General features: G+C 38.4%; 1 protein-coding gene across 2 annotated transcripts in view; it reads left to right on the top strand.

Moving 5' to 3' along the window:
- The window catches only part of RASGRF2 (Ras protein specific guanine nucleotide releasing factor 2), a 268,468-nt gene that overhangs the window by 90,826 nt on the left and 154,758 nt on the right, over positions 1–22,884 (top strand). For both annotated transcript variants that reach the window (XM_079145547.1, XM_079145546.1), the window contains exons 3-7: positions 6,478–6,625; positions 8,838–8,927; positions 12,952–13,205; positions 17,328–17,407; positions 17,796–17,989. In XM_079145547.1, the coding sequence (XP_079001673.1) occupies positions 6,478–6,625; positions 8,838–8,927; positions 12,952–13,205; positions 17,328–17,407; positions 17,796–17,989 (766 nt within the window). The remainder of the gene's footprint in view (positions 1–6,477; positions 6,626–8,837; positions 8,928–12,951; positions 13,206–17,327; positions 17,408–17,795; positions 17,990–22,884) is intronic.

Genomic DNA, 22,884 nt, shown 5'->3' with positions numbered 1-22,884 from the left:
GATCAAAGTTCTTACCTCACCTGGGGTGGAGGGCAGGGGCCGAGACTCTATTGCTCTACATGCTTTAGAATCCTGTTTCCTCTTCTACCCACCCCCCCACCCACCAGGAAACCTGCTACTCTTCCTCAGCCAGGCCAGGCTCACTGCTAGTGCCAGGCTTCTGCGCTTAGGATTCCCTTGTTCTTTCCCCAGTCACCCTGGCTCACTCCAGTCACTTCGGCTCACTCCAGCAGGCCACTACTATAACACCATCTTCTCAGCGGGAGCCTGTCTCACACCTGGCTAGAACTGTTACCTCTAGCTTCCGCTTCCCACTTCCTGATCTACTTCCACTTCTCCCCTCTGCTGTACTAATCATCAGGTAGCATCCTATATATTTTTCTTATTACTTTTACTCTTCTTGTTTTACTACTGTGTAAGTTTTACAAGGCCACAGTTTTTTTTCTTATGCCTGAGCCCACTGCTTTGAGCAGTTCCTGAATACACACCAACACTTAATAAATATTTATTGAATTAAAAGATCAATTTGGATTCATAAGCACATGCGGAGAAGGAAATTGACATTACTTATAATCCTAATGCATGGAGTAAATAACTACCATTAAGATTTTATGTATGCTCCCACACACACCACTTAATATTATCAGATGCTGGAAAATGTAGAAAAGAACCAAAGAACTAACTTAAGAAGTAACTAAAAATCACCCACAATTGCTCCAGCCAGAGCAAATGACCTTTTATGTTTTGATGCATGTCTTTTGCTTGGAGTGCCTGTTTTTCTCTCTTCTTTTCTCCTTTCATATCTGTGCATATGCATAATTTTCTCCCTCTACATATGAACATATGAACACATGCTACACACGTAATGTTTACTTTGCTTTCTTGTTTTTTTTCCTGTTAATTTATTGATAGGTTTTAGATATACTCATCTTTCTACAACTATTCTTTTAAAACATGATTTTAAGTGCTTTATCTTTCCAGATTATGTTATTCCTTGTTTAACCATTTCCATGTTGTATATTTTGATTATCTTGATTATCTTTTAGTTTAATGAATGAACTTCTCATCTCTTTGTACATCTTCATGTAAATCTGTTTTTCCTGAGTTGTGTTATTACTAAGACAAAGGACTGCTGCTTTTTTTTCTAATTAAAATAATAAATTTATTGTCTCTTAGTAATAAAGGTCAAAAATCTGAAAGTGTCACAGGATCAAGAACATGACCTTTTAAACTGCCTTCATACATGCTGAGACATTGTCTTTTAGAATGGCTTACTCCAGCAACAGTATTCACAGACCTTTGTTAGCCCTAGCCCTGTTATTGTTTTCTAAAAATCTTAATTTTGGTGAATGATTTGTAATTCTTTGATTAAGTAGGACCTTTTTTCCCCATATATTTATTGGCCACTGGCACATTATCTTCTATGAAGTTATTTTGTCTATTTCTTGACTTATGAATGTTAGCCAGTATTATTGGCTCTGCTCTATAGATGAAAAATTCTTTTTTTTCTTATGGTTGGTTTATGTTTGATCAATATTTGTATTCTGATTTATACTTTCATTCTCAATTTCATTTAACATAAAATTGAATTTTTAACTTCAGAAATTATCAAGTTAATATGTAAGATCACATGCTTTTGGTTATTATGAAGCCTTCTTTTTAGTCCAATTTTATAACAGCAAATTCCATTCTCAGTATTCAATCTGAAAGTGTCCATTCTTGGAAAAACTTGAACTAATCCATCAAAAGGGACATTATAGAGAAAGATACTTAATATATACACTTCTTGTATAGTTTTATTTTTAGTATCTTTAAACAATTTTTTTTTAGTTGTGGATGGACACAATACCTTTTTTTAATTTTTTTTATTGTAAACAGATGGTATACATGTTTTTTTCTCTGTACATGGAGTAAAGGCATGCACATAATAATTATGCACAGTATTTGGTTTTATTTGATAAAATAATATATGCAAGGAATTTGATATCAATCTCTATCCCTCCCTCCTCCCTCCCTCTGTTCTCCCGCTTCTACTCTATTGATCTTCCTTTCACTCCTTTATTTATTTATTTTTGATTGTCATTTTCTACATATACATAAGGGTGAAATTCCCTTTGGTACATATGTATATGTGTATAACATGATTGTTAAATTCATTCTGTATTTCTTCTCCTTTTCCTTCCTCCCTCCTTCCCTTTCATTTTCTGCCTTCTCCACTGATTTTCCCTATACCTTTATGATATCCGATCCCCTCCCCCACTGCCTTCTTTTCCTTATTTGGCTGTAGCTTCTACATATTCGAGAAAACATTCAACCTTAGTGTTCTGAGTCTGACTTATTTCACTTAGCATGATTTTGTTCATTGCCATCCATTTACCAGCAAATACCATTATTTCATTCTTTTTTATTTGCCCCATTTTTGTTACTTACATATTTTAAGCTCTTAAATTAGTTGACTGTATGTTCTAAAATAACATAATTAAACCTCTGTTGATCTATCAACTTTAGACAGTATGTATTGACTCTCTTACTAGGAAAGATAAGACATTAAATGTGTTTTCATTATTTTTTTCCCTCTCCTCTAACCCTGAGATTTTATTGCTTTTATTGTTATTTTATCCTCACTTTACAAACTTTTCAATATTTATATTCTGTTCTCTGAATTCAGTTAAGCCTCTGCGTTTTGCCATAGGTTGATTCTGAAAATTAAAAACTAATGAGAGGTTGGAGAATGAGAACCAAAACACAGTAGATGGAAAAAATAAATTCTGGTGTTCCAAAGTACTGCAAGATGACTATGGTCCACAATTACCTATTATACATTTGATAGAAATCTAGAAGAGAGGAGCTCAAAGACTTCAAATAAAGAGATGATAAGGAGAGGGAAATGCTCTTTGCCCTGATTTGATCATATGCATGTGTTGAAATATCATACCCTACCCCATTAATATGCACAAATAATGTATGTTAATAAATCAAAAATAAAATTAAGAAAAACAGTAAAGGGTATTTACACTGTAGGTCTAAAAAATGTGTTCCAAAGCATTAAAGTTGGTGTTTGGTCCCACAGAGAATGAACAATCATGCACAACTGAATATTTGCTCCTTGATTCTCATTTCCTGTAGATAAATTGCCTGTACATTATTATTTTACCTCTCTCTGACCACCTAGCCTAGTTTTCAGCCTTGTCTGGTTTATTGTTAGTGCATCCGTTGATCTATAAAATTTTAGTATTTTTGTTTTCCAAGAGCCGTTCTTGTTATCTGATTACTTCTTTTCCATGGCAGCCTCTTTTTGCTTTATGACTCTAATATCCTTCCCTATCTCTCTGAAGGTAATAAATCTCTGCTGCCTGAATTATCCTTGTTTCCTGTAGTGTCTTTTCTGTTTGCTCTTTTGGGGCTCTATTTGTTATCTATTGCTGCTTAACAATTTCCTCCACAATGCTTAACATAAGAAACAACTTGCTATATTCCCCAAATTACTGTGGGTCAGGAATCCAGGCAAGGCTCAGCTGGATACCTTTGCCCAGAAGTTTCTCCTAAGTCACTATCATGGTGATGTGGTTTTCTCAACTCGGGGAGGGTGTGCTTCCAAGTTCACTCCTGTGGTTGTTGGCTAGATTCACTTCCTTACTGTTGTACCGAATTCAATTCCTAGATGACTGTTGGTAAGAGGCGTCCCTGTATCTCTAATTATCATAAGTGTTTGTATAGAGGAGCTCACAACCAGGCAGGTGGCTTCCCTTGGAGTAAACCAGCAAGAGTGCTAAAGAAGGCTAGTGATCTGGAAGCCAGAGTCTTCTTGTGAACTATTCTTAGAAGTGCCATCCATCACTTAGCCATACTTCCTAATAAATATGTATTGTTTTAAATCTCTAACTTTGTGGTAATTCATTTCACAGTAGAAAAGCAACGCAGCATGTTTTCACTCTTAGGCACTCTTGATACACTTCCTTTTTTGGTTCTTCCTTGTGCCTGCAGTGGATGTGTGGAGTGCACACAAGCTTGATCCTCTCTCTGAGTCTTCCTCATAAAGAGCCTCCTTCAGGAAGATGCCCTCCCCGCCTTCCTATGGAGAGCAGATCTTAGGATGTGACCTGATGGCATGCTATTGCTGCCATCCATGCCCTATATTTCTTTATTTGGGGGAGCGAGGAGGATCCTAATTGCCAGAAGCTCTGCAGTCATCTCTCCTCCTATGCCTACTCCCATCCTTTGTGGTGGCTGGTTCTGAGCTTGGAGCTTCTCTGGACCACTCTTGTTGAGAGACATGCTTCTATGTGAAATAATCTACATCTTTGCTTCCTCTCCTTCAGTTTTCCCACCAAGTTAATTCTGTTTAGTTTTTCTTGTTATGGAATTTCACATAATGCTTGGTCTGTTGATGGCATATTTTCCTGTTCCATAATGCTGTTATGGTGTCATTCTTCAAACAGAAAACAGTTTTCTCAGCAGTTTAATGGGACATTGTAAATGAAAACAGGCAGGCCTCAGTGAAGCTCTGAATGAACTCAATCTCATGTCTGGACTGGACTTATCTTTTCCTTTTTTTAAAGAGAAAATAAAATACTATTCTGCTACCTAACACTGACCTAATGTACTATGCTTATAATCACTTTGGCATATTTCTAATAAAGTTGATGAGAAGGGGCAGAATTTTTATCATGATAATTCTTTTATCATGCTATATTATTATATCTTCCCTTTAAACTTCCCCCAAAGCATCCTTTTATAAAGATTCTGCATCCCTCCTCCCAGTCCCACCAACTCTTATTCTTACTCAGACTTCCTTATACTCTTTTCGGGAGAGTTATTAGAACAAGTGACTTAATGTTGCTGATGCTGTTCTTCTCTAACACTATTAGCATGCATGATGTAAGTGCTGGGGGTGCTGAGATAATTGAACTAAAATTGTGGTTTTAGAATTGTCTTAACACTTTTTTAGTTTATAAGTAACACAAATATTTCACAGTTGTTAAGGTTTGGTAGAGAATTTATTAGAAAGAAATTGCAACATCTCCCTGAATCCCAGGGTACAGCTGTATCCAGATGTCATGAGGGTCTGAAAATGAAATCAGAAAGCCTATAGGAACCCAGGTAGCCAGTCCTTCTCTGTGTCAGACTTTCTGTCTGCTTTTCTGAACACCTGCTTCTCTCTCAGAAGGCTCACACAGATGGTTTGGGCATGGATGTGGCTAAACAGGGCTGCCTGTCAACAGCAAACTGAGTTTCTAAGTTGATATCATCTCAGTTTAAGTAAACAGGGCAGAGGCACAATCCCAGCTTCTGAGAAGGAGGAATCTATTTGGTTTATCTGGGGTCAGTTCTCTTTTTAGGCTGGTCCAATGTGGTCATGAGAGTAGGTTTTGTGGCATAAACATGGCTTCTGTGGCTCAAGTTCCAAAGAAGAGGTAAGTAGCCTGAAGTTTGGGCAGCTCTGATGCTATTTTTCATCTGAGAGAGGGTAGCTTGTATTTAAGAACATGGAATTTGGTTAGACAAACCTTGATTTAAATCCTGGCCCTGCCACCTACTAGCTATGTGTCCTGAGGCCAATATATGATCAGTGAGGACCAAATTATTTCTCTGCAATTGGGATCATATCCCATCTTCTGAGGTGCTGGGAAATGACATGAGAAAACATGGTATAGCCTCTGCATGCAAAAGTAGTAACTTTTATTAATTATTACTATTATTATACCCTTTTGGGAAGATCATACGAAGAGAGGAACATGCAATTTATCATCCTGAATAGTGCAAGACCTGGAGCCAAAATTTATGATACTCCAGAAGTGCATTGTCAATAAAATCTAAGAGTGAGTTTTGTCTGAACCATGCTTAGCCAAAGAAATGGATGTGGGTTAGGCTGTTAGAGCTAGGACCCAAAGAATCTGAATCTATTTCTAGAACGTGTGTTGCTTCTGTTGGTTTTAGAAAGAGAGTAGTGAATGAATGGTCTTGTAGTCCTAAAGAGGGCCCTACAGAGCTGGTGGCCACTAGTATAGTCATAACAGTACTTTCGACCAGCATCTATTCTGATGGTTTCTGCATTCATTCCACTTGGTGGCAGGTCTATTTTGACTGACTAGTACCTTACCTGGTGAAATATTTTGAATAGAAATCTGAAAACTATGTGCCATCAATTTAAAAGATCTCAATTTCTTTGTTAAAGAAAATACACTACTTTATTTTTAAAATGATTCAGACATCTTTTGCACTTTTCTCTTCAACTGCATGATAAAATTGTGGGTAGCAGCCATTGCTAAGTGAATTCTTAGTAAAGAATATGTAAAATGATAATGATTCAAAGTCTGTATTATTGAAGGATACCAAATATAAACTGAAAGTTGATGTTCATATATGAAAGAGTTACAAGCAAACAGTTTCATGGGTTCTTTGTTTAGTGTATGCTGTTCTGCAAGGAACTATAGAAGGACAATGTTTCAATGACTAACTGTGCAATTTTCTTTTAAGTTATGCAGACATTTTGATTGAGAGGGAAGTCTTAATGCAGAAGTACATTCATCTAGTCCAGATCGTAGAGACAGAAAAAATTGCAGCTAACCAACTCCGACATCAACTTGAAGATCAAGATACAGAAATTGAAAGGCTTAAATCAGAGGTATTTCCCAGTCAAAGATTCCTTCTTATTGTTTCCCATGTACTGTCACCTTCTCAAGATTATCCAGGTCAAAATATTCACCCCAGGCTGAGTTCCTTTGCCATCAGCAGTGTGTCTGGGCTACTGATCTAGACAAGAATCTGTAAGGATTAGGAAAATGTGCTACAGGAACATATCAGGATAATACGCGGTTTTTTGATTATTTGTGCTCCTAATGTCCTTCAATAGATCAGAAATTCAAGAGCTGCCCATGACATTTAACTGTTATTTTCAGATTGACTCTTGGAATAACAACTGTGAATCTTTTGTGAAGTTAATTAAAGTCCATATGAGGAAGGACCAGAAATGAACTCAGATACATTACTGTTTCAAGATCAAAGAAATCCAAACTTTTCCCTTCCAGAATTTTGAAAAGCACATTTCAGTTAAACTGTAAAACACTGACTGACTAAGGTCCATTTCCCCCAAAGTTGGATTCCTGCCTCTCCTTTCCGAGTGTGTCCTTCTCAGGCCCTGCAGCTCCAGAGAAGGAGGTTGCTGCCCAGGGAGAGCAGAAGGAGTTGGTGGAGGCCACAGTCATGGTGCTGGGCCTCCCTCTGCCCTAGGTCTCAGCCTATGTGGAGAAGCCTGACAGTACCTTCCCTTGCTATCCTGTGCGTCCAAGTGGGAAGTGAACAGTAACTGAAGAATGGAAGGGGAATGTAGACAGTGAGTTTTCCTCCTCATTCTTAGCAGAGGTATGTTAGTGTCTTCTTAGATTCCAAGAAGGGGACAGGACAGCAGGAAACCTACTCCTGATTGTATTCTTGTTAACAGAGATGGTTCAGGTTCCTTGGCCTTGGCAACATTTTTGTCATTTTTCCTGTCACCAGACAATATTTTCCTCTTTTTTTCTTCCCACCTTCCCCTGAGACTTATGCTGAATCCTGTGAGGGGTTTTCACCTCCTGCTCCCTGGGTACATCGCCTTCTGTGTAGAGAGCAGACAATCTGATTCCTACTGAAATGGGGTAGTTTCTCGAGATGATACGGTATTCACCGTATCATTAGAATTGTCAGCTTCCCAATCCGACCCTGATATCTGATATGGTGAAAACAGCAACAGAAAACTTAACAAACCTGCATTTTAAAAGACTATATCAGGCACTATAATTTAAAACAAAATTATCGTGTTCTTTCTTTACCAGAGTAAGTTAGAGCAGATGCTTGTCTGCTAAGTGAAGGAGGTTGGTATTTATTCCATGAGAGAAACTCAGCACCAAGCGATGTTCCCCAATATTTATTTATATGTGCTTGTCTGTCTTCACTATGTTCTATTTTAGTCTGAATATAGACTGCAGCTAAAGACTGTCAGTAGCAGGTATGTCTTCTGTGGCCGCCTGACGGGAACCATAATTTATTTCCTACTCCTTTTATTTTCCCACTTCCCTGCCAGAAAATGGCAGAGGAATATATTTGGTATTGGGGATAAGACAGATCAGCAGTAGCAATTTTCTAAATGTTTTCTTGTTAATAAGTTTGTTATGTACACTTTTGCATGTTAGAATCCACAGTCGATGGGTAGTCCAGTGTATTTTATTGCTAGTTGTAATTGAGAGGCCTCTTGGTCACAGTTACAAAACTGAACTGGAGATTCATGGAGATCCCAGGTTGTTTCAATCCTTTTTGTGTTTTCTGAGGAATCCTCTTGAATGTCTGGGACCAGCCCCAGGTCTCTGAGGTGCCCTTTTTAGTTACCATTTTCCAAGGAGAGCTATGAGTCTGCTGTATCATGTGCACTTGAAGGGACATGGGATGATTATGGGAAACGAGCTTTGAGTGTAGTGACCCTGCATTTAGGGACCACAAGGCATCAGGGGCAGCTGTCTTCAGGCAGGGTGCACGACATACACCAAGGTCCCCAGAAGGCCTTGGTCTGGTCAGGCAGAGCCAAGACATCTCCTAACACAGACCCTAGTTCACACTAGAAACATTAACCTCTCCTCAGCGCTTCTGTTAGTAACGCCAGGCTTGAGGTAAAGTTCATATTTCCCTGTTTCAGTATGAGGAAGAGAGGGTGCAAAAAAACAAAACAAAACAAAAAACAAAAAACAAAAAAAACGGACATTCCCTGAAGATCTCAGTGGGCCACCTTTGTATGCAGAACTTCCTGTGTGTTAAGGCTGTGCTTCACTGTTTCCCAGATCATGAAATGGACTAATTTTGTGTTATAGATTATCGCTCTTAATAAAACCAAGGAACGGATGCGCCCTTACCAAAGCAACCAAGAAGATGAGGATCCAGACATCAAGAAGATTAAAAAGGTAGGGTGTTGGAAGTTTCTGGCCCTGTGAGAGCATGGCCACCAGTGTCTGCTTGTGGTGGTGTTTTTGTCACTGTGTCCCCGATTGGGAACAGCTTTGGTGTTTCTGTGTCAGTGACGCCCAGATTGCCCTTCAGAGTGATCCAATCTTTGCTGCTGTGGAGAATTCAGTGTGACATTTTTTTCCAGTTCTGAGAATCCTCTTTTGGACTCTCTGGGAAGGATGCCAAAACTGGACATTAAGAGACTAGTATTCTCCAGTTGGGTTAATTAAGTGCTGCTGAAACTCCTGATTTTGTGCTGCTTGCATACTTGGGGAGAATTTTTAAAAATTACCTTCAAAAATATTTCTCTTAACATTGATCTTTAGTGCTATTTAGATTTTTTTTTAATATTTGAGAAGGTTGAATAAATCAATACATCTGCTCAGATTTGTTTTACTGTTGTTGCCTCTGGTTTAATATCTTCATAAGTAACAGACCTTTTCATCTTACTGTCATTCATCATTGCACAACTGTTGCAAGGAACCAGACCCTGGCACACATTCTAGTCCACTGCATTTTGATTTATGTCATTTAGGCTTTGATTCCATGGTCTTAACTGACCATCTAAAACACTCGGCTTTGTTAATATCATGTAAAAAGCTTCCCATTTAAAGCACTTTTTCTGGGCATACATTTATGAGTCTTCTTGATGTTTTTTTATTCATATTTTTCTATGTTAAAGAATGACTTCCTTTTAGGTATAACAAAATTTTAACCACATGTTGCTCAGAATTTGGAATATAAATGATTATTTGGACTAAATTGAATATTTTTGGTTTTTAAGAAATAAAAAAGTAAAATAACACTATTCCTTTCTTAGAATTTAAACACCTTTTTTTTTTTTTTTAAACTCTGGTTTGTTATTCTGTTCCAAGATTAATGCTATTGCTTTTCTTTTAATAGTGTGCAGTTGCATGTAAATAAGGATATTAATAAAATCTTATTTTCAATTTTCTTATAGAAGCAGGTATTTTGGTAAGAGAACTAGCTGTTTTTCAGCAGAGAACACCTGCCCAAGTAAATAGCAAAATTTTATTTAATTTTTCAGTTCAATTAAGTTGATTTTTGAAAATATGTCTGTTACATGGAAAAATAGTGGTAAAACATTTTTTACATCTTTCTACCTTCATGATTATTATTATTTGGAAGCCAGTGCTAGGGCTTCATATATTCTAGGCAAGCACTCTATCACTGAGCTACATCTTCAGCCCCAATTCTTAATTGTAGTAATTTTTAAACCTATTTTTGAACTTGCTAAATAGGGGTTGAATTTAACTTTATTGTCCTTTATGTCCCAAATCAAACTAATGTCTGTGGAAATGGATGTTTACAAACTCATCTCTATATTAATCTTGGTAAAATGTAATTTATATTTATTTATTTATTTATTTTACTTCAAGAGACCACAGTTTGAAGGGGAAATATTGAGAAATAATATTGGCCAAATTATATTGTTATATTGTGTACATGTATAAATATGTAACAATGAATCACACCATTTTGTTCAAATATAATGCACAAATTTTTATAAAATGGGAAAAATGAGACCACAACTTGAATTAGTTATGATTCACAGAAATTTCCCACTAGATTTCCCCAGATAATATACATAATTTCTTCATACAATTCTATTAAAATGTGCTTAATTCAGGCAGCATGGCACACAACTCTAATCCCAGTGGCTTGGGAGGCTGAGGGAGGAGGATCATGTGTTCAAAGCCAGCCTTAGCAAGTTAGCAAGGACTTAAGCAACTCAGTGAGACCCTATCTCTAAGTAAAATACAAAAAAGGGCTGGGGATGTGGCTCAGTGGTCAAGTGCCCCTGAGTTCAATCCTTGGCACTAATCAATCAATCAATCAATCAATCAATCAATAAAAATAAAATGTTCTTAATTTTGGTTGTTCGAGGTACAGCAGCTTTAATGCCTGTGTAAAAATTGACAGTCTGGTATCAACACTGGTAGACAAATGAGAAAATTTTAAACATTGCAAAAGAAAGCTAGCTGTTTAATTGTGTCATAATTTAGACCATGTAGGTAAAATATATGGAAGAAATTAAATAAATAAGGAAGTATTGAATAGATAACAGTGACACTAAAAAAAGATTTTGTGGTGAATTAATCTTTTCAGTTATCTATGAATTTGCCACCTACTTTGCTACTGAATCTGTCACAAAGTGGCAAATCTTAATTATTATATAATTTTTATATTTAGAGTAGACTTCATATTTTGGTCCATTATTTTATAGATAAGAGAATCTGAATTCAAAGTCTCCCAGCCCATTAAAGGCAGAGCCTTTGAGTTAAGGATTATGATATATATCTGTCTGCTCAGTACCCAGCATTTGCCTGGACATTTAAAAGATACTCAGTAAGTATTTGTTGATTGGCTAAAACACACAGGCCAGTGCACTTTCTCGGATTTGCCCATTATTTTTCATTTCGTACCTAGGGACTTAAAATCAGTTTTAGAGGCTGGAAAGGTTCTACAAAGTAGATTTCATATTAAAATATATTTCATGTTCTTTTTCACAAAATAATCATCATTGCAAATCATTAATCTGCATCTTGCCCGTGTGACTGGATAAGTGTCCTTACGATTTAGGAAAGGTCAGTAAAAGTCCACTAAATCTGGTTGCAGCTTCCCTAGCTGTGTGGTATAACCTTGAAATGTAGTTTGCTCATTGATAGGAGGAGGGTTTGAATGATCTCTAGCATATATTTTTTTTAAGCTTAAGAAAAACAAAACTTGACAACAACAAAAAATTGAACTGATTTAAGGTAGGCAAAGTACTTGAATAGATCATCATCCAATGATAACACACAAATGGCCAACAAGCTCAACATCACTGATCATCAGAAAAATGCGAGTCGAAACCACAGGGAGATATATAACCTCCTATCTATTAGCACAGCTAATATAACAAAACAAAACAAAACAGAAAAATCAGAAAAGTTGTTTTGGCAAGGATGTGGAGAAAATGGGATACTTGTGCAATGTGGATTGTAAAACAGCGCAACTGCTATGGAAAAAATTAAAAATAGAACTGCTTGTGATCCAGCAATCCCATTTCTGAGTACATATCCTAAAGAAATGAAGAAAGAATCAGTATCTTGAAGAGATACTTACACACAGATGTTCATAGCAACACTGTTGCCAATAATATTCCAGAGGTGAAAGCAACCAAAATGTTCACCAATGGATGAGTGCATACGATATAAAATGATTCGTCCTCAAAACCTTAGTAAATCCTGGCACATTCTACTAGTGGATGAACCTTGTGGACATGGATGTCATTATACTAAGTGAAATAATCCAGGCACAGAAATACAGATACTGTATGATTTCACTTGTATTATGTGTCTAAAGTAGTGAAGTTCACAGAAACAGAAAGAATGGCAATTACCAGAGTAGTTGTTGCAAGGAATTAGAGTTTCAATTTTGCAAAGAAAAAATGTTTGGAGATCTAGTACAAAAGCATATGAATATTCTGAACACTGCTAAGCTATATACCTGAAAATAATTAAGGTGGGCCTGGGGAGGGAGCTCAATTGTAGAGCACTTGCCTGGCATACACAGGCCCTGGGTCAGTCCCCCCCAGCACTGGGGCAAAAAAAATCATTAAGACGGTAAATTTTTTTTTTAAATCACAATTTAAACATTTTTTAAAAGATTCTATGTTATTAAAAATAGTTTATTTTTGAAGTGTTATTAACTTATATGTAATATTATATTTCAGGGCCCATATAGATAGGTCTAAGGAGCTTTAGCTATGGAAAAACCATTGAACCTGAGAAAATATTATTTTAAAAATCCTTTTTCCCCTCTTGGAGAAAATCTGCAGCTATTTTACTGGAGGCACCATGGGGCGCCAATGAGAGAGCAGTGTTTTATATGACACAGGATGGACACATCCACTGGTAGGTCCAGAAAGCCAGCCTCACATCTCCATGAGATTCCTTTTTGTCTTTTGTTCTGCAGGTTCAGAGCTTCATGCGGGGTTGGTTGTGCAGAAGGAAATGGAAGACCATCGTACAAGACTACATTTGTTCTCCTCATGCTGAAAGTATGAGGAAGAGAAACCAGATCGTGTTCACCATGGTGGAGGCGGAGTCCGAGTACGTGCACCAGCTGTATATCCTGGTCAACGGCTTCCTGCGGCCCCTGCGGATGGCCGCCAGCTCCAAGAAGCCGCCCATCAGCCACGACGATGTCAGCAGTATTTTTCTCAACAGGTTTGTCTTTGCATAAATCTGAGAGTCGTGGGAAGAACCTGTTGGTATGTCATAAAAGAATTTTATAGGTTTACAAACGGTCTCAAAAATTAATCTCTATGATGTTAAAAATAAGAAAGTTATCTTTGCATTCATCAGTCCAAATTTACACATCTCTTGAATCTTGGCATCAAATTTCCTCAGTTGTCTTCTTTGTTTGACATACATTTTCTTGCCTGTGTGTGTGTGTGTCTGTGGGGGAGGGTGTTATGGGAAAGAGAGACCCCCTTGCAACTGAGGGAAACAGACTGATTAACGGGTCTTAAGATGCAGTTTACACGGAGGTATTTTAGGAAGAGTGAAAACTAAGAATCCTCCCTGAATTCATTTGTTCAACAAATATTTATAGTATTCTTATTGCTGAGGATTAGTGAACAAAATAGAAAATCCTACCTTTCATGGAACTTAAATTTTGATGTGAGAAGAAAGATAATGAGTAGTGAATAAATGAAATGCATGGTATATTCTATGGTGATCAGTGCCAGGAGAAAAATAAAAGGGGATAGGAGAGAAGGGAAGAGGAGTGCTTGGATGTTTTACTAAAATTTTAACGACTTGTTTGTTTTTGAATAGATAATATACTCACATGATACAAACATCAAAATAACATGAAAAAAATTCAGAGTTGAACTCTTATCCTCTGTTCACCCCATTCTGCCCAATTTCTCTACCTATTTTTATTAATTTCTTATATCCTTATGACAAATCCTTTGATTTCGATGTAAGCAGATATAAATATACTACTTTATCTCCCTCCTTCTTACACAAAAGACAATGATGGGTAACAGAACAGAAAGGAGCCCTAATCCCTTTAGAAGTTAGGAAAAAGAGCCAGCAAAGAAGATAGAAGAGGATTAGTTAGCAGCAAGAGGGAATGAATACCTATGACAGAAAGGTCAAATAAAACAACTGAGCACTGACCATGGATATATCAACTTGGAGTTTATTGGTAGCTTTGATGATTGGTGAAAGCCTGATTGGGGGGCTTAGGAGAGAATGGTGTAGGGGATAGGAAACACAGAGGGTGGGTATAGAAAATCCTTTCAAGGCAGGTTACTATAAATAGAAGCAGAGAATTAGGGTAGTACCTAGAGGTAAATAAAGAGGAAAAAATGATGCAGGAAAGGGAGGGGAGGATTGCTGGAGCAGCAAACTTGTATAGGCAAAACTGTAGAGAATGCGATACACCAGTGAAAAGACTGGCATTAATGGGACATGAGCAGGGAGGGAACAAAGGAGGGAAGAGGACAAGGACATATGTAACTGGGAAGTAAGGACATCAACTGGCAATGCAGATGGAGAGGAAATGTTGGAGCTGGATGAAACAGGAGAAGGTATGAAACAGTGATCAAGTAGAGCAGGGGCACAAATGGATTAGGGAACTGTAGTGCAGTAGCCGGGCAGCACTGTGAGCCCATATGAGTATATTAGGCTTGTGGTGGTCACTAAGACCAGTCTGTATAGTTGCATGTTTTTCTTTAGCTACTTTTAGTTGCATGGATGCAGGTGCAGGTGGGTAGAGGGTTGATTTTAACTGGGATTGGTGTTGTGCGAGGCTAATCTGATGAAGTGAGAAAAGTACAAGAGTTGAAAGTGTCTGCAGAGAAGAGATGTAATGACCCATGGAATCTATACTTTGTAGAAAGGGGTTTTGGTCAATGCAAAGGGGGTCAGATCTGTGAATTTAAATCCTGTCAGTATGAAAGGATTTTTGGAATCAGAGTCTTAAAGACAGCGCAAACTGAAACATTAGGAGGTGGTCAGAGAACTGAGATAGGAATAAGATGCAGTTATTAACAGTGACAAGGTCTAGAATACAATCAGTGGGGGTGTTTACTGGAGTCAGCTGGGAATGAGCTGTTTGGAGGAGGTATTCAAAAACCTGCGAGGCCAGGATATTGAAATGTGGCTTGTGTGCATGGTGGAATCATGGTGTAGGGGATAGGGATGACAGAGGAGTAGTAATTATGAGTAGTGTTGGAGAAAGTGAGCTGCTGGCTAAGATCTCCAGATGTCAGGAAGAATGACTAGCACTCTGGATAGCTACAGAAAAGAAGGCTAATGAGCTGTGCATGATAAAATTAGATTAAAAGCTAGGAATTTTTGTTGAGAGGAAGGAGGGACATTTCCTCATGTTGAGTGGCAGTGTCCATGGCTCTACTCAAGTATGTGAGACATCCGGAGGGACCTGAGTGGGAGCTCTTGATCATTGGGCAGTACAGCTAGCATGTTGGTGATATGTCAGTCAACAAAGCGTGCAGTTTTAATAGTTCTGATGGCTATGGATAGGATTGCAGACCACAAGGTCAGATAAAGAGTTGTTGTCAGAGCCTGTGACATGCTGATTTTAGGTTGTGCCTAGTGGTTTGTATCCATTGGTTTGCTTGATCTGAAACATGAAAGGCTAGGTGTATCATATTGTTTAAATTCAGAATTGAGATATTGTGCCTCTTTCTGGGAGGCGAGATCATAAGCTTTACCTACAGATGTGAAGGTTCACCATACCTAGTTCTAGGTAGATTTGAAGAGGTATGCTTTTAAAGGTGAGACTTAAAGGGTGTTTCTTATCATAAATGTTGTTTAACTAGGTTCCCTTTCCTTGTCCTTGAAATTGAAGCCCCAGGCAAGTCAGTTTTTTTGAATTTCAACATAGGGTTTATACTTAAGAAAATGCAATCTGCCTAAGTATATACAACATTGTTTCATCTGTCTTCTAACCATCCAGGTATCAAAATATGAAGGTGGACGTATCAGTTTTCAATGTAGGACAGAGCAATACCTCTCAGTGGAGGGAATTCTCTGCTTATAGACTTGGAAGGGCTGGAGGAGTAAAGCTGCCTCTGGAGCATTGAATTTAAGGGCACAGCACCATAGGTGTGACCTAGAACTTAGGAAATACTTCCATGACCACTACCACCCTAACAAACCTATGAAACTGTTCTAAAATGAGAATGCAGAGGCTGGGTACTGAAATTGCCCATACTCACATCTCCAAGGAACATCAACAATAGGAATGTGGTCTACTTCAGCCTTCCAAGTCTTACCAAGTGCATCTCCTGGTGGAAATGAATTTACATCCAGAGCACAGATTTAAGGGAGTCTGGGAAATGTAGTTTCAGCTTGTCACTCTCTCTGCCTAGAATGAGGGTAGAATGCTAATTGAAAGAAAATCCGTAGGACCTACCAAACTGGATGTGGATGAAATCCCTGGATAACAAAAGGATTCATTGAAATTTCTATAAAAGAAAAAAATCACCATCTTCAAACTCTATTCAGTTTATTTTTGGAAATAGTAAGAACTGTTTGTTATAATAGATTTTGATACAAACCAAGGTATCTTGTTGACATGAATAATTCTGTATTTAATTTTGCCAATGTGTTAGTTGAAAGGTTTCAAAGGCTCATTGCAGTAGGTTAATTCTAATGAGGAGAAAGAAAAAGATATTTTGACTATGATGATTACCCTTCTTGGTCCTTGTAGGAATTTAGATCCCTAATTTATGCATAGTCCTCATTTTAGTATCTGTGCACATTTCTTTTCAGAAGGATTTTACATTTCTGTTTTGAGTAACTTAAGAATAGTTAGAGTCCTGTCAAAATTTTTGCTATAGATTTCTCCCCCTACCTTCTTCTATAAAAACTCATTTTCATGAGAGAGACCTTTTCTTGAGTTTTCTAGAATCAAATATGAAAAGAAAAATAATCATAATTTTAATTTTCTGATTATCCGTTGAAGTGCTGCATTCTAACAGCAGAAAGCTCACTTACAAATGATAAAGAGGGTCATAAGACAATGATTTGGTGCTTCCAGTCCTCCCATATTGGAAGCATATCTCAGAGTTTTGGTTTTTTTTTGTTTGTTTGTTTTTTGTTTTTTGAGGTTGCCTAAAGGAGAAACAGTTTTTGAAGGCTAGTATGATCCACGTTATTATTGGATGCACAGTTTGGTGGCCCTGTGAGGCTGGCACATCATGTGTATAGTAATGCTTTAGATAATGATGGGACTTTTTTTTTGAAGAAACAGACACTTCATAGTGTCTAAATTGTATGATCTAAATTGTATGATCTTTTAATTTTTCATAGTGAAACCATTATGTTTCTTCATGAAATATTTCACCAAGGACTAAAGGCAAGGATTGCAAACTGGCCTACTTTAATTTTAGGTAAGTGAATTCATTAAAGATTTTCTCACGGAATGGCTACAGTTAGAGTATAAGAACTTATACGTTGTTCAGCCGTAGCTGTCTGAATGTCCCTGTTGACACTGAGTCTCCTTAGCCACCAGGAGTCCATGTCATTGCACTTTGTTCTTTGGGCCCTGCCTCAGCAGTTAGCTTTTGACTCTTTCCCTTTGTCATAGGTCGTTTGGGGCTGGAGTCACTTTCTGTCTGTGGGTACCTTCTATCCAACACAAATAGGTTATTCAGGCACGAGGACTAGGGCCCCATGCTTGTGTGACACCTGGTGCTGGGAGCCTGTCTGTTCTTCCTGTTGAGTGTAGATGATTTACCAGGCACCAAGGGAAACAGCATGTTTACTTCTCTTTTCCAGCTGATCTGTTTGATATTTTGCTCCCCATGCTGAACATTTATCAAGAATTTGTGCGAAATCACCAGTACAGCCTCCAAGTCCTCGCCAACTGTAAGCAAAACAGAGATTTTGACAAACTCTTAAAACAGTATGAAGCCAACCCTGCCTGCGAGGGGAGGATGCTGGAAACCTTCTTAACCTATCCAATGTTTCAGGTAAATTGCTTGAGATGCATTCTATAAACCTTGCTTGGAATGCATTTTATAAGCCATTGGTTCCAGCTTAGTGTGACTGATGCCTACTGTGAGCAGCACAAGGCATAGAAGTATGTATAAGTATAAATGAAGAGTTATGCATCATATGACATTGTCTTATGCCTGGCCCTGAGACAAACATGTTTTCTCTCTAGAATATAAAAGAAACCAGGCATTTTTGGTGATTTTAAATTAATTATTAATTAATAAATTCTGTAGTGCTGGGGATTGAACCCAGGACCTCTCAAAGACTAGGCAAATGCTCTACCATTGAGCTACATTCCCAGCCCAGAATGTTGGCATTTTTGAAGCAAATAATTCAGGAATGAATTTTTTGAAAAGCTGCACAGTTTTCTCTTTATAGAAAGATTCCACACAGACCTCTTTCATTGGAGTCTCCTCCTCCAGCATGTTTAAAAATATTATTAGGTTTACAGAAATAGGATTCTGTGCAAATGTTCCAGTTTGTGCTGGTTGCATAAACGTTTCATGGGACTGCTGTGACTGTGGGGAAGGCCTCTGTTTGTGGCCCATCCTCCTGCCTTGTCTTGATTGCCATTGAGTTTCCTTTGGCTGCAGTTCTGGGGAAGGAAAGGAGGATCCCCTGGTTACAGAGACTGTGGAGACTTCAGAACCAGAGGCCCTGCCTGAACCTGGGGGACACTTGGTACTCACTCAGGTGGCCTTGTTAAGTTGGGGCTATTACCTGAGATTCATTTTTTGGGTCTAGAGCAAACCAAGGATACAAGGCTACTTGTGTCTTTTCTGTGTCTAGGGCTTTGCCATTAAAAGTTCTGAAGCGAGAAGGGCAGAGGCCAAAATGTGTATTGAACCTCCTGTTCTTTTGAAAAGTGTTGATTTTGTTCTTTTGGAAAGGCATTGAGTGTTCCCATTGTGGAATTTATGGGGCTTTTGGTGAGTCCTCCAAATTGTCATGTGGCGAACTGATTCTACTAATCATGTGTATTATGGTTACTGTGGGAGCTTTGTCCTCCTGAGCAGGCGACTGTGACCCAAGGCCCATCATTTTGTAGCCTCAGAAAGAAATGTTACTGTGGTTCATAATTGTTTGTCCTTAAGTTCGTTAGTCCTGCTTGAAATCCTGGAAGTTGCCACAGAAATTTAGTAAGATTTTTTAAAAACCAGAAGGATGCATTTGAAACCACTTTAGTGAAATTTTATAATGTTATTTTATAATGTTATTTTTTTATGGAACTAAATTGTTTGAACTCTTTGCCTCTGAGGAAATATTTCACAAGAAAAGTTTTGAACATCTAATTTATTATATTCTTGACTAGAAATTTAAGATTTACTCACAGTGAAACATTTTATATACTGTGTAATTCCTCTAATCTGTGATTCTATTTGAACTTTGAATTTGGGGCATTAACCTCTAGTTATGATTCAATATTCCAAATTTTATCTGTTCAACTGTCTCAAGTCAGATGACTGTGCAAATGTAGAGTTGTGACAGACATATGGAACATTCAAAGAGGGACCTAGTTTCCTTCTCATAGCCCATTGAAGTTTTTCTACATGTTATTTAATTCCCTCTTGATCCGCTCAGTGTTTTAAAGTGGCAGAACTGCACCTGCGCTGTAGATGAGGTGCCCAAGTATAGTTGAACGTGGGGGGCTTGGAAAGGTCTTTAGAATTTCTTAAAAATGTTGGGCTGGGAATGTAGCTCAGTTGCTAGAGTGCTTGCCTAGCATGAACAAGACCCTAGGTTCAATTCTCGGCACCACCCAAAAAACCCACAAATTTTCTTAAAAATGCAGAGACATTCTTCTACTGCCTTCCCTTCCTCTCCTTACAGTTTAAAACCATCTCATAATATCAGAGAAAGGACACTGGGTTGGGGACTGTCAAGGAGACCTGACATTTCACTCATCCTTTGGTTCTTATACTGGGGAAAATACTTGAAGCAACCTTAATCTCCATTTATTAATCTCAAACACATGCAGCTAAGCTCTAGTTATCTCCAAGCACTCCAGCTCTCTGACTCCGTAACCCCAGGGGGCCTTTGTGGTTCTGACAGTTTGGGTTGGGTAACCATGTGGTGCTGAAGGGACTAATACCTAGGAACCCACCCCCAGATTGTGGTGACCCCCAAGCCCTAGAATCATTAGTTGTAGGGTCAGACATCAGGGTTCTCTGGTTTCTTCCAGACCAGGGTTACCAAAGAAAGGCCTGAAGCTTATAAGAGCCTTTGCTCTGGGAGAAGCTTCAAACAAGGTATTTAGCCAGACTAAATCCGACTGAAAGTGATGAGCAAATTGAAAGGACATTGAATTGTCTTTATTTGCATAACTATTCTGAATGTACCAAGAAGAGAAATCATCAGAGATTTCTGCCTGAGGGCTTGTGCCCCTTGTGTCTCTCATCTGTCTTCTTTACTTGACATTTCTCCCTCTTGCCCCTTCTCAAAAAGAAACCTTGTGAACCAGTTGGGGCACTAGAAGCTTGAAACTGTTTTCTTCCTGGGTTCATTCTATCTTTTTTGTTCCCTTGTGGTCTTTCATTAATGATGTGAAATAGCCATGGAGGTATTTGCTCCCTCAGAGGGTCTGGGACGTATCGTCTTCCCTCTGTATACATTGAATTAGCAGTGGTATTTCTGTCTTGCTCCCTCATAGGGCTGGACATCTTGGGATGAGGCTAGGGTTCCACATGCTTTTAGTTGTAGGGCAGCAATGGAAGAGGTGACCCTGATTCATACTGTCAGGGGGGCTCTGACCCAAACTTTTTCTTGAGCCTATATATGGGAGCAGATTGGCTTGGGAACAGAAGGGAGAGGTAATTGGAAGCTTTTAGTTCATATGTGTGTGAAAGAGAAAGGGTGATTTTTTTTCTACCTCCTTCTATGACTTTTATTAAGTAAATCAGTTACTGCTGTTAATTGAGTGATGCTGAACTATGGAAACAGGAGGGATTGTAGAATTTGGATGGTACTGTGTAATTATGTCCAGCCGAACTCTCAGACCAGTAACTCCAAGTATTTCAAGAAATTTGTTATGGAAAATAATGTAGTCATTAACACAATTTTTATTTAGCCAAATCAGTGGCTTGATGGGTATTGTTTAGATTGGCCTCAGCAGATCGTGAAATCTGCTCCTGATGAGAACGGCACTGTTAGATGTCTCTGGAAGGTAGTCACTTGCTGCTCTATCCAGCAGTTTACTGGAGAGCAAGCTAATTAATGTTGGTGAAGTGACAAGTACTTGTGCCATTATTGAAAGGAGAATCATGATTCATTTAGAGTTACTATGATTTTTGGGTTTTTTTTTTTGGGAAACAATTTGTAATCAGCTCTTGAAAACACAGATGAGTTCTTTGCAGAGTCTTCTGCTCCTCAGCACAACTTCCTTTGCCTGCTTTTTGGCAGTTTTAGTACCTCTTTGTTCTTCCACCAGAAAGTAGAAAGGGCCAGTTACCAAATTCAGCTCCCTCCACTTAATCTTAGCCAGGGAGCTCTTTTTAAAATAGATACAGCTAATGGAGGAGGATCTTGAAGCTATTGACTAAACTTAGTTTTGTGGGGTTTCAGTGCATTGTAAGTAGTCAGGCTCTCCCACTCCTGCCCCTTTGTTATGAAAAATTTCCTACATTGGCTGTTGATTGGCTTGCTTTTTTGTGGAACTACTAACTTGGTTGCAAACTTTTATTGATCATGGGATTGTGCTAATGAAAGGGGTATCTGAAAGCATATTTATCCCAGGAGACTTCTCTATGTGGGGCAGCCCTGAAGACGTCTGTAAATGAAGAGGCAGAAAGCTTCCTCCATAAGCCCTACAGAGGGAGGGACTCTGATGTCCTGCCCTCCTTTGACTGAGGGGTCTGTCTGCTTTATGAAACTTTCACTGGACCAGCAAGCACTGTTTGATGTCTGTGCCGGTGGGTTCGCTGCCAACTGTGCTAGTGCATAAAGGTAGCCACTTGGAAAATATTAGTAAATAACCCCTGAAAGCCACCCCTGCCCAAGAGCAAAAGCAGATACACAGATAGAGCCACCAACCCTTCAGGACAGAATGGAAGAACTGCACACAGGGCTGTGGCAAACTGGTTTTCTGTCCTCATTTTCCAAGGTTGAAGTTCTGACTGAGGCTCTGGTTTCCATAGAAGCAATCTAGTGAGAGGGCTCTGAGGGGCGGGGCAGTGCCCCACTTGAGCCTGGCCCACAACTTGATCTACCACTTACCATGAGGCTGGACAGGTCACCAAACCTCTTCACACTTCATTTTCTTACCTGTGAAGTAAGGAAATCCTTATGTTGAGAACAAATGCTTATGTTGTTGGAGGATCAGATGCATGTGCGAAGCCCAGAGCATCCCTGGTCACAGTAGGCAGTGCTACGGGAGCTGTGGCTCATGCTGCAGTCTCTGCTTTCTTAAAAAAAAAAAAAAACAAAAAAAACTATTTTATAAGACAGTAAAGCTTATATGTCAAATCATTATAAACTGAGTCAAAATCTCTGCTCTGGTCTATTAAAATCCTCACATGGTTGGTGGAGTTTCTCAGTAGCTAGTCTGTTCATAAACCAAAATACAAAGAATAATCTGTGAATGCCTTTTACTGCTCGAGGGTGCATGGAGATAAAGTAGGATCAGATTGTTCTAATGTTGAACATATCTTCTCTGAAGTTTTATGAGAACTTTGCTCCAGTACTACACACTTTTAAAAAATCACGTAAACAGACAAAAATATCTAGAATGCAGATGCTAGAGACTTCAGGTTTCTATGTTTCCCTATGAGCCAGTTTTTGAAAACTGTCATTCAAAAATTTATGGTTTTGTAAAAATTTTAAGACACAATAGTTTCTTTGAACTATAACACTTTATTATTTATGATAACCTTTT

The sequence above is a fragment of the Sciurus vulgaris genome, assembly GCF_902686455.1.
Source record: "Sciurus vulgaris genome assembly, chromosome: 6".
Lineage (NCBI taxonomy): Eukaryota > Metazoa > Chordata > Mammalia > Rodentia > Sciuridae > Sciurus > Sciurus vulgaris.
The sequence above is the reverse complement of the archived record's forward strand: the minus strand, read 5'-3'. Positions and strand labels throughout refer to the sequence as shown.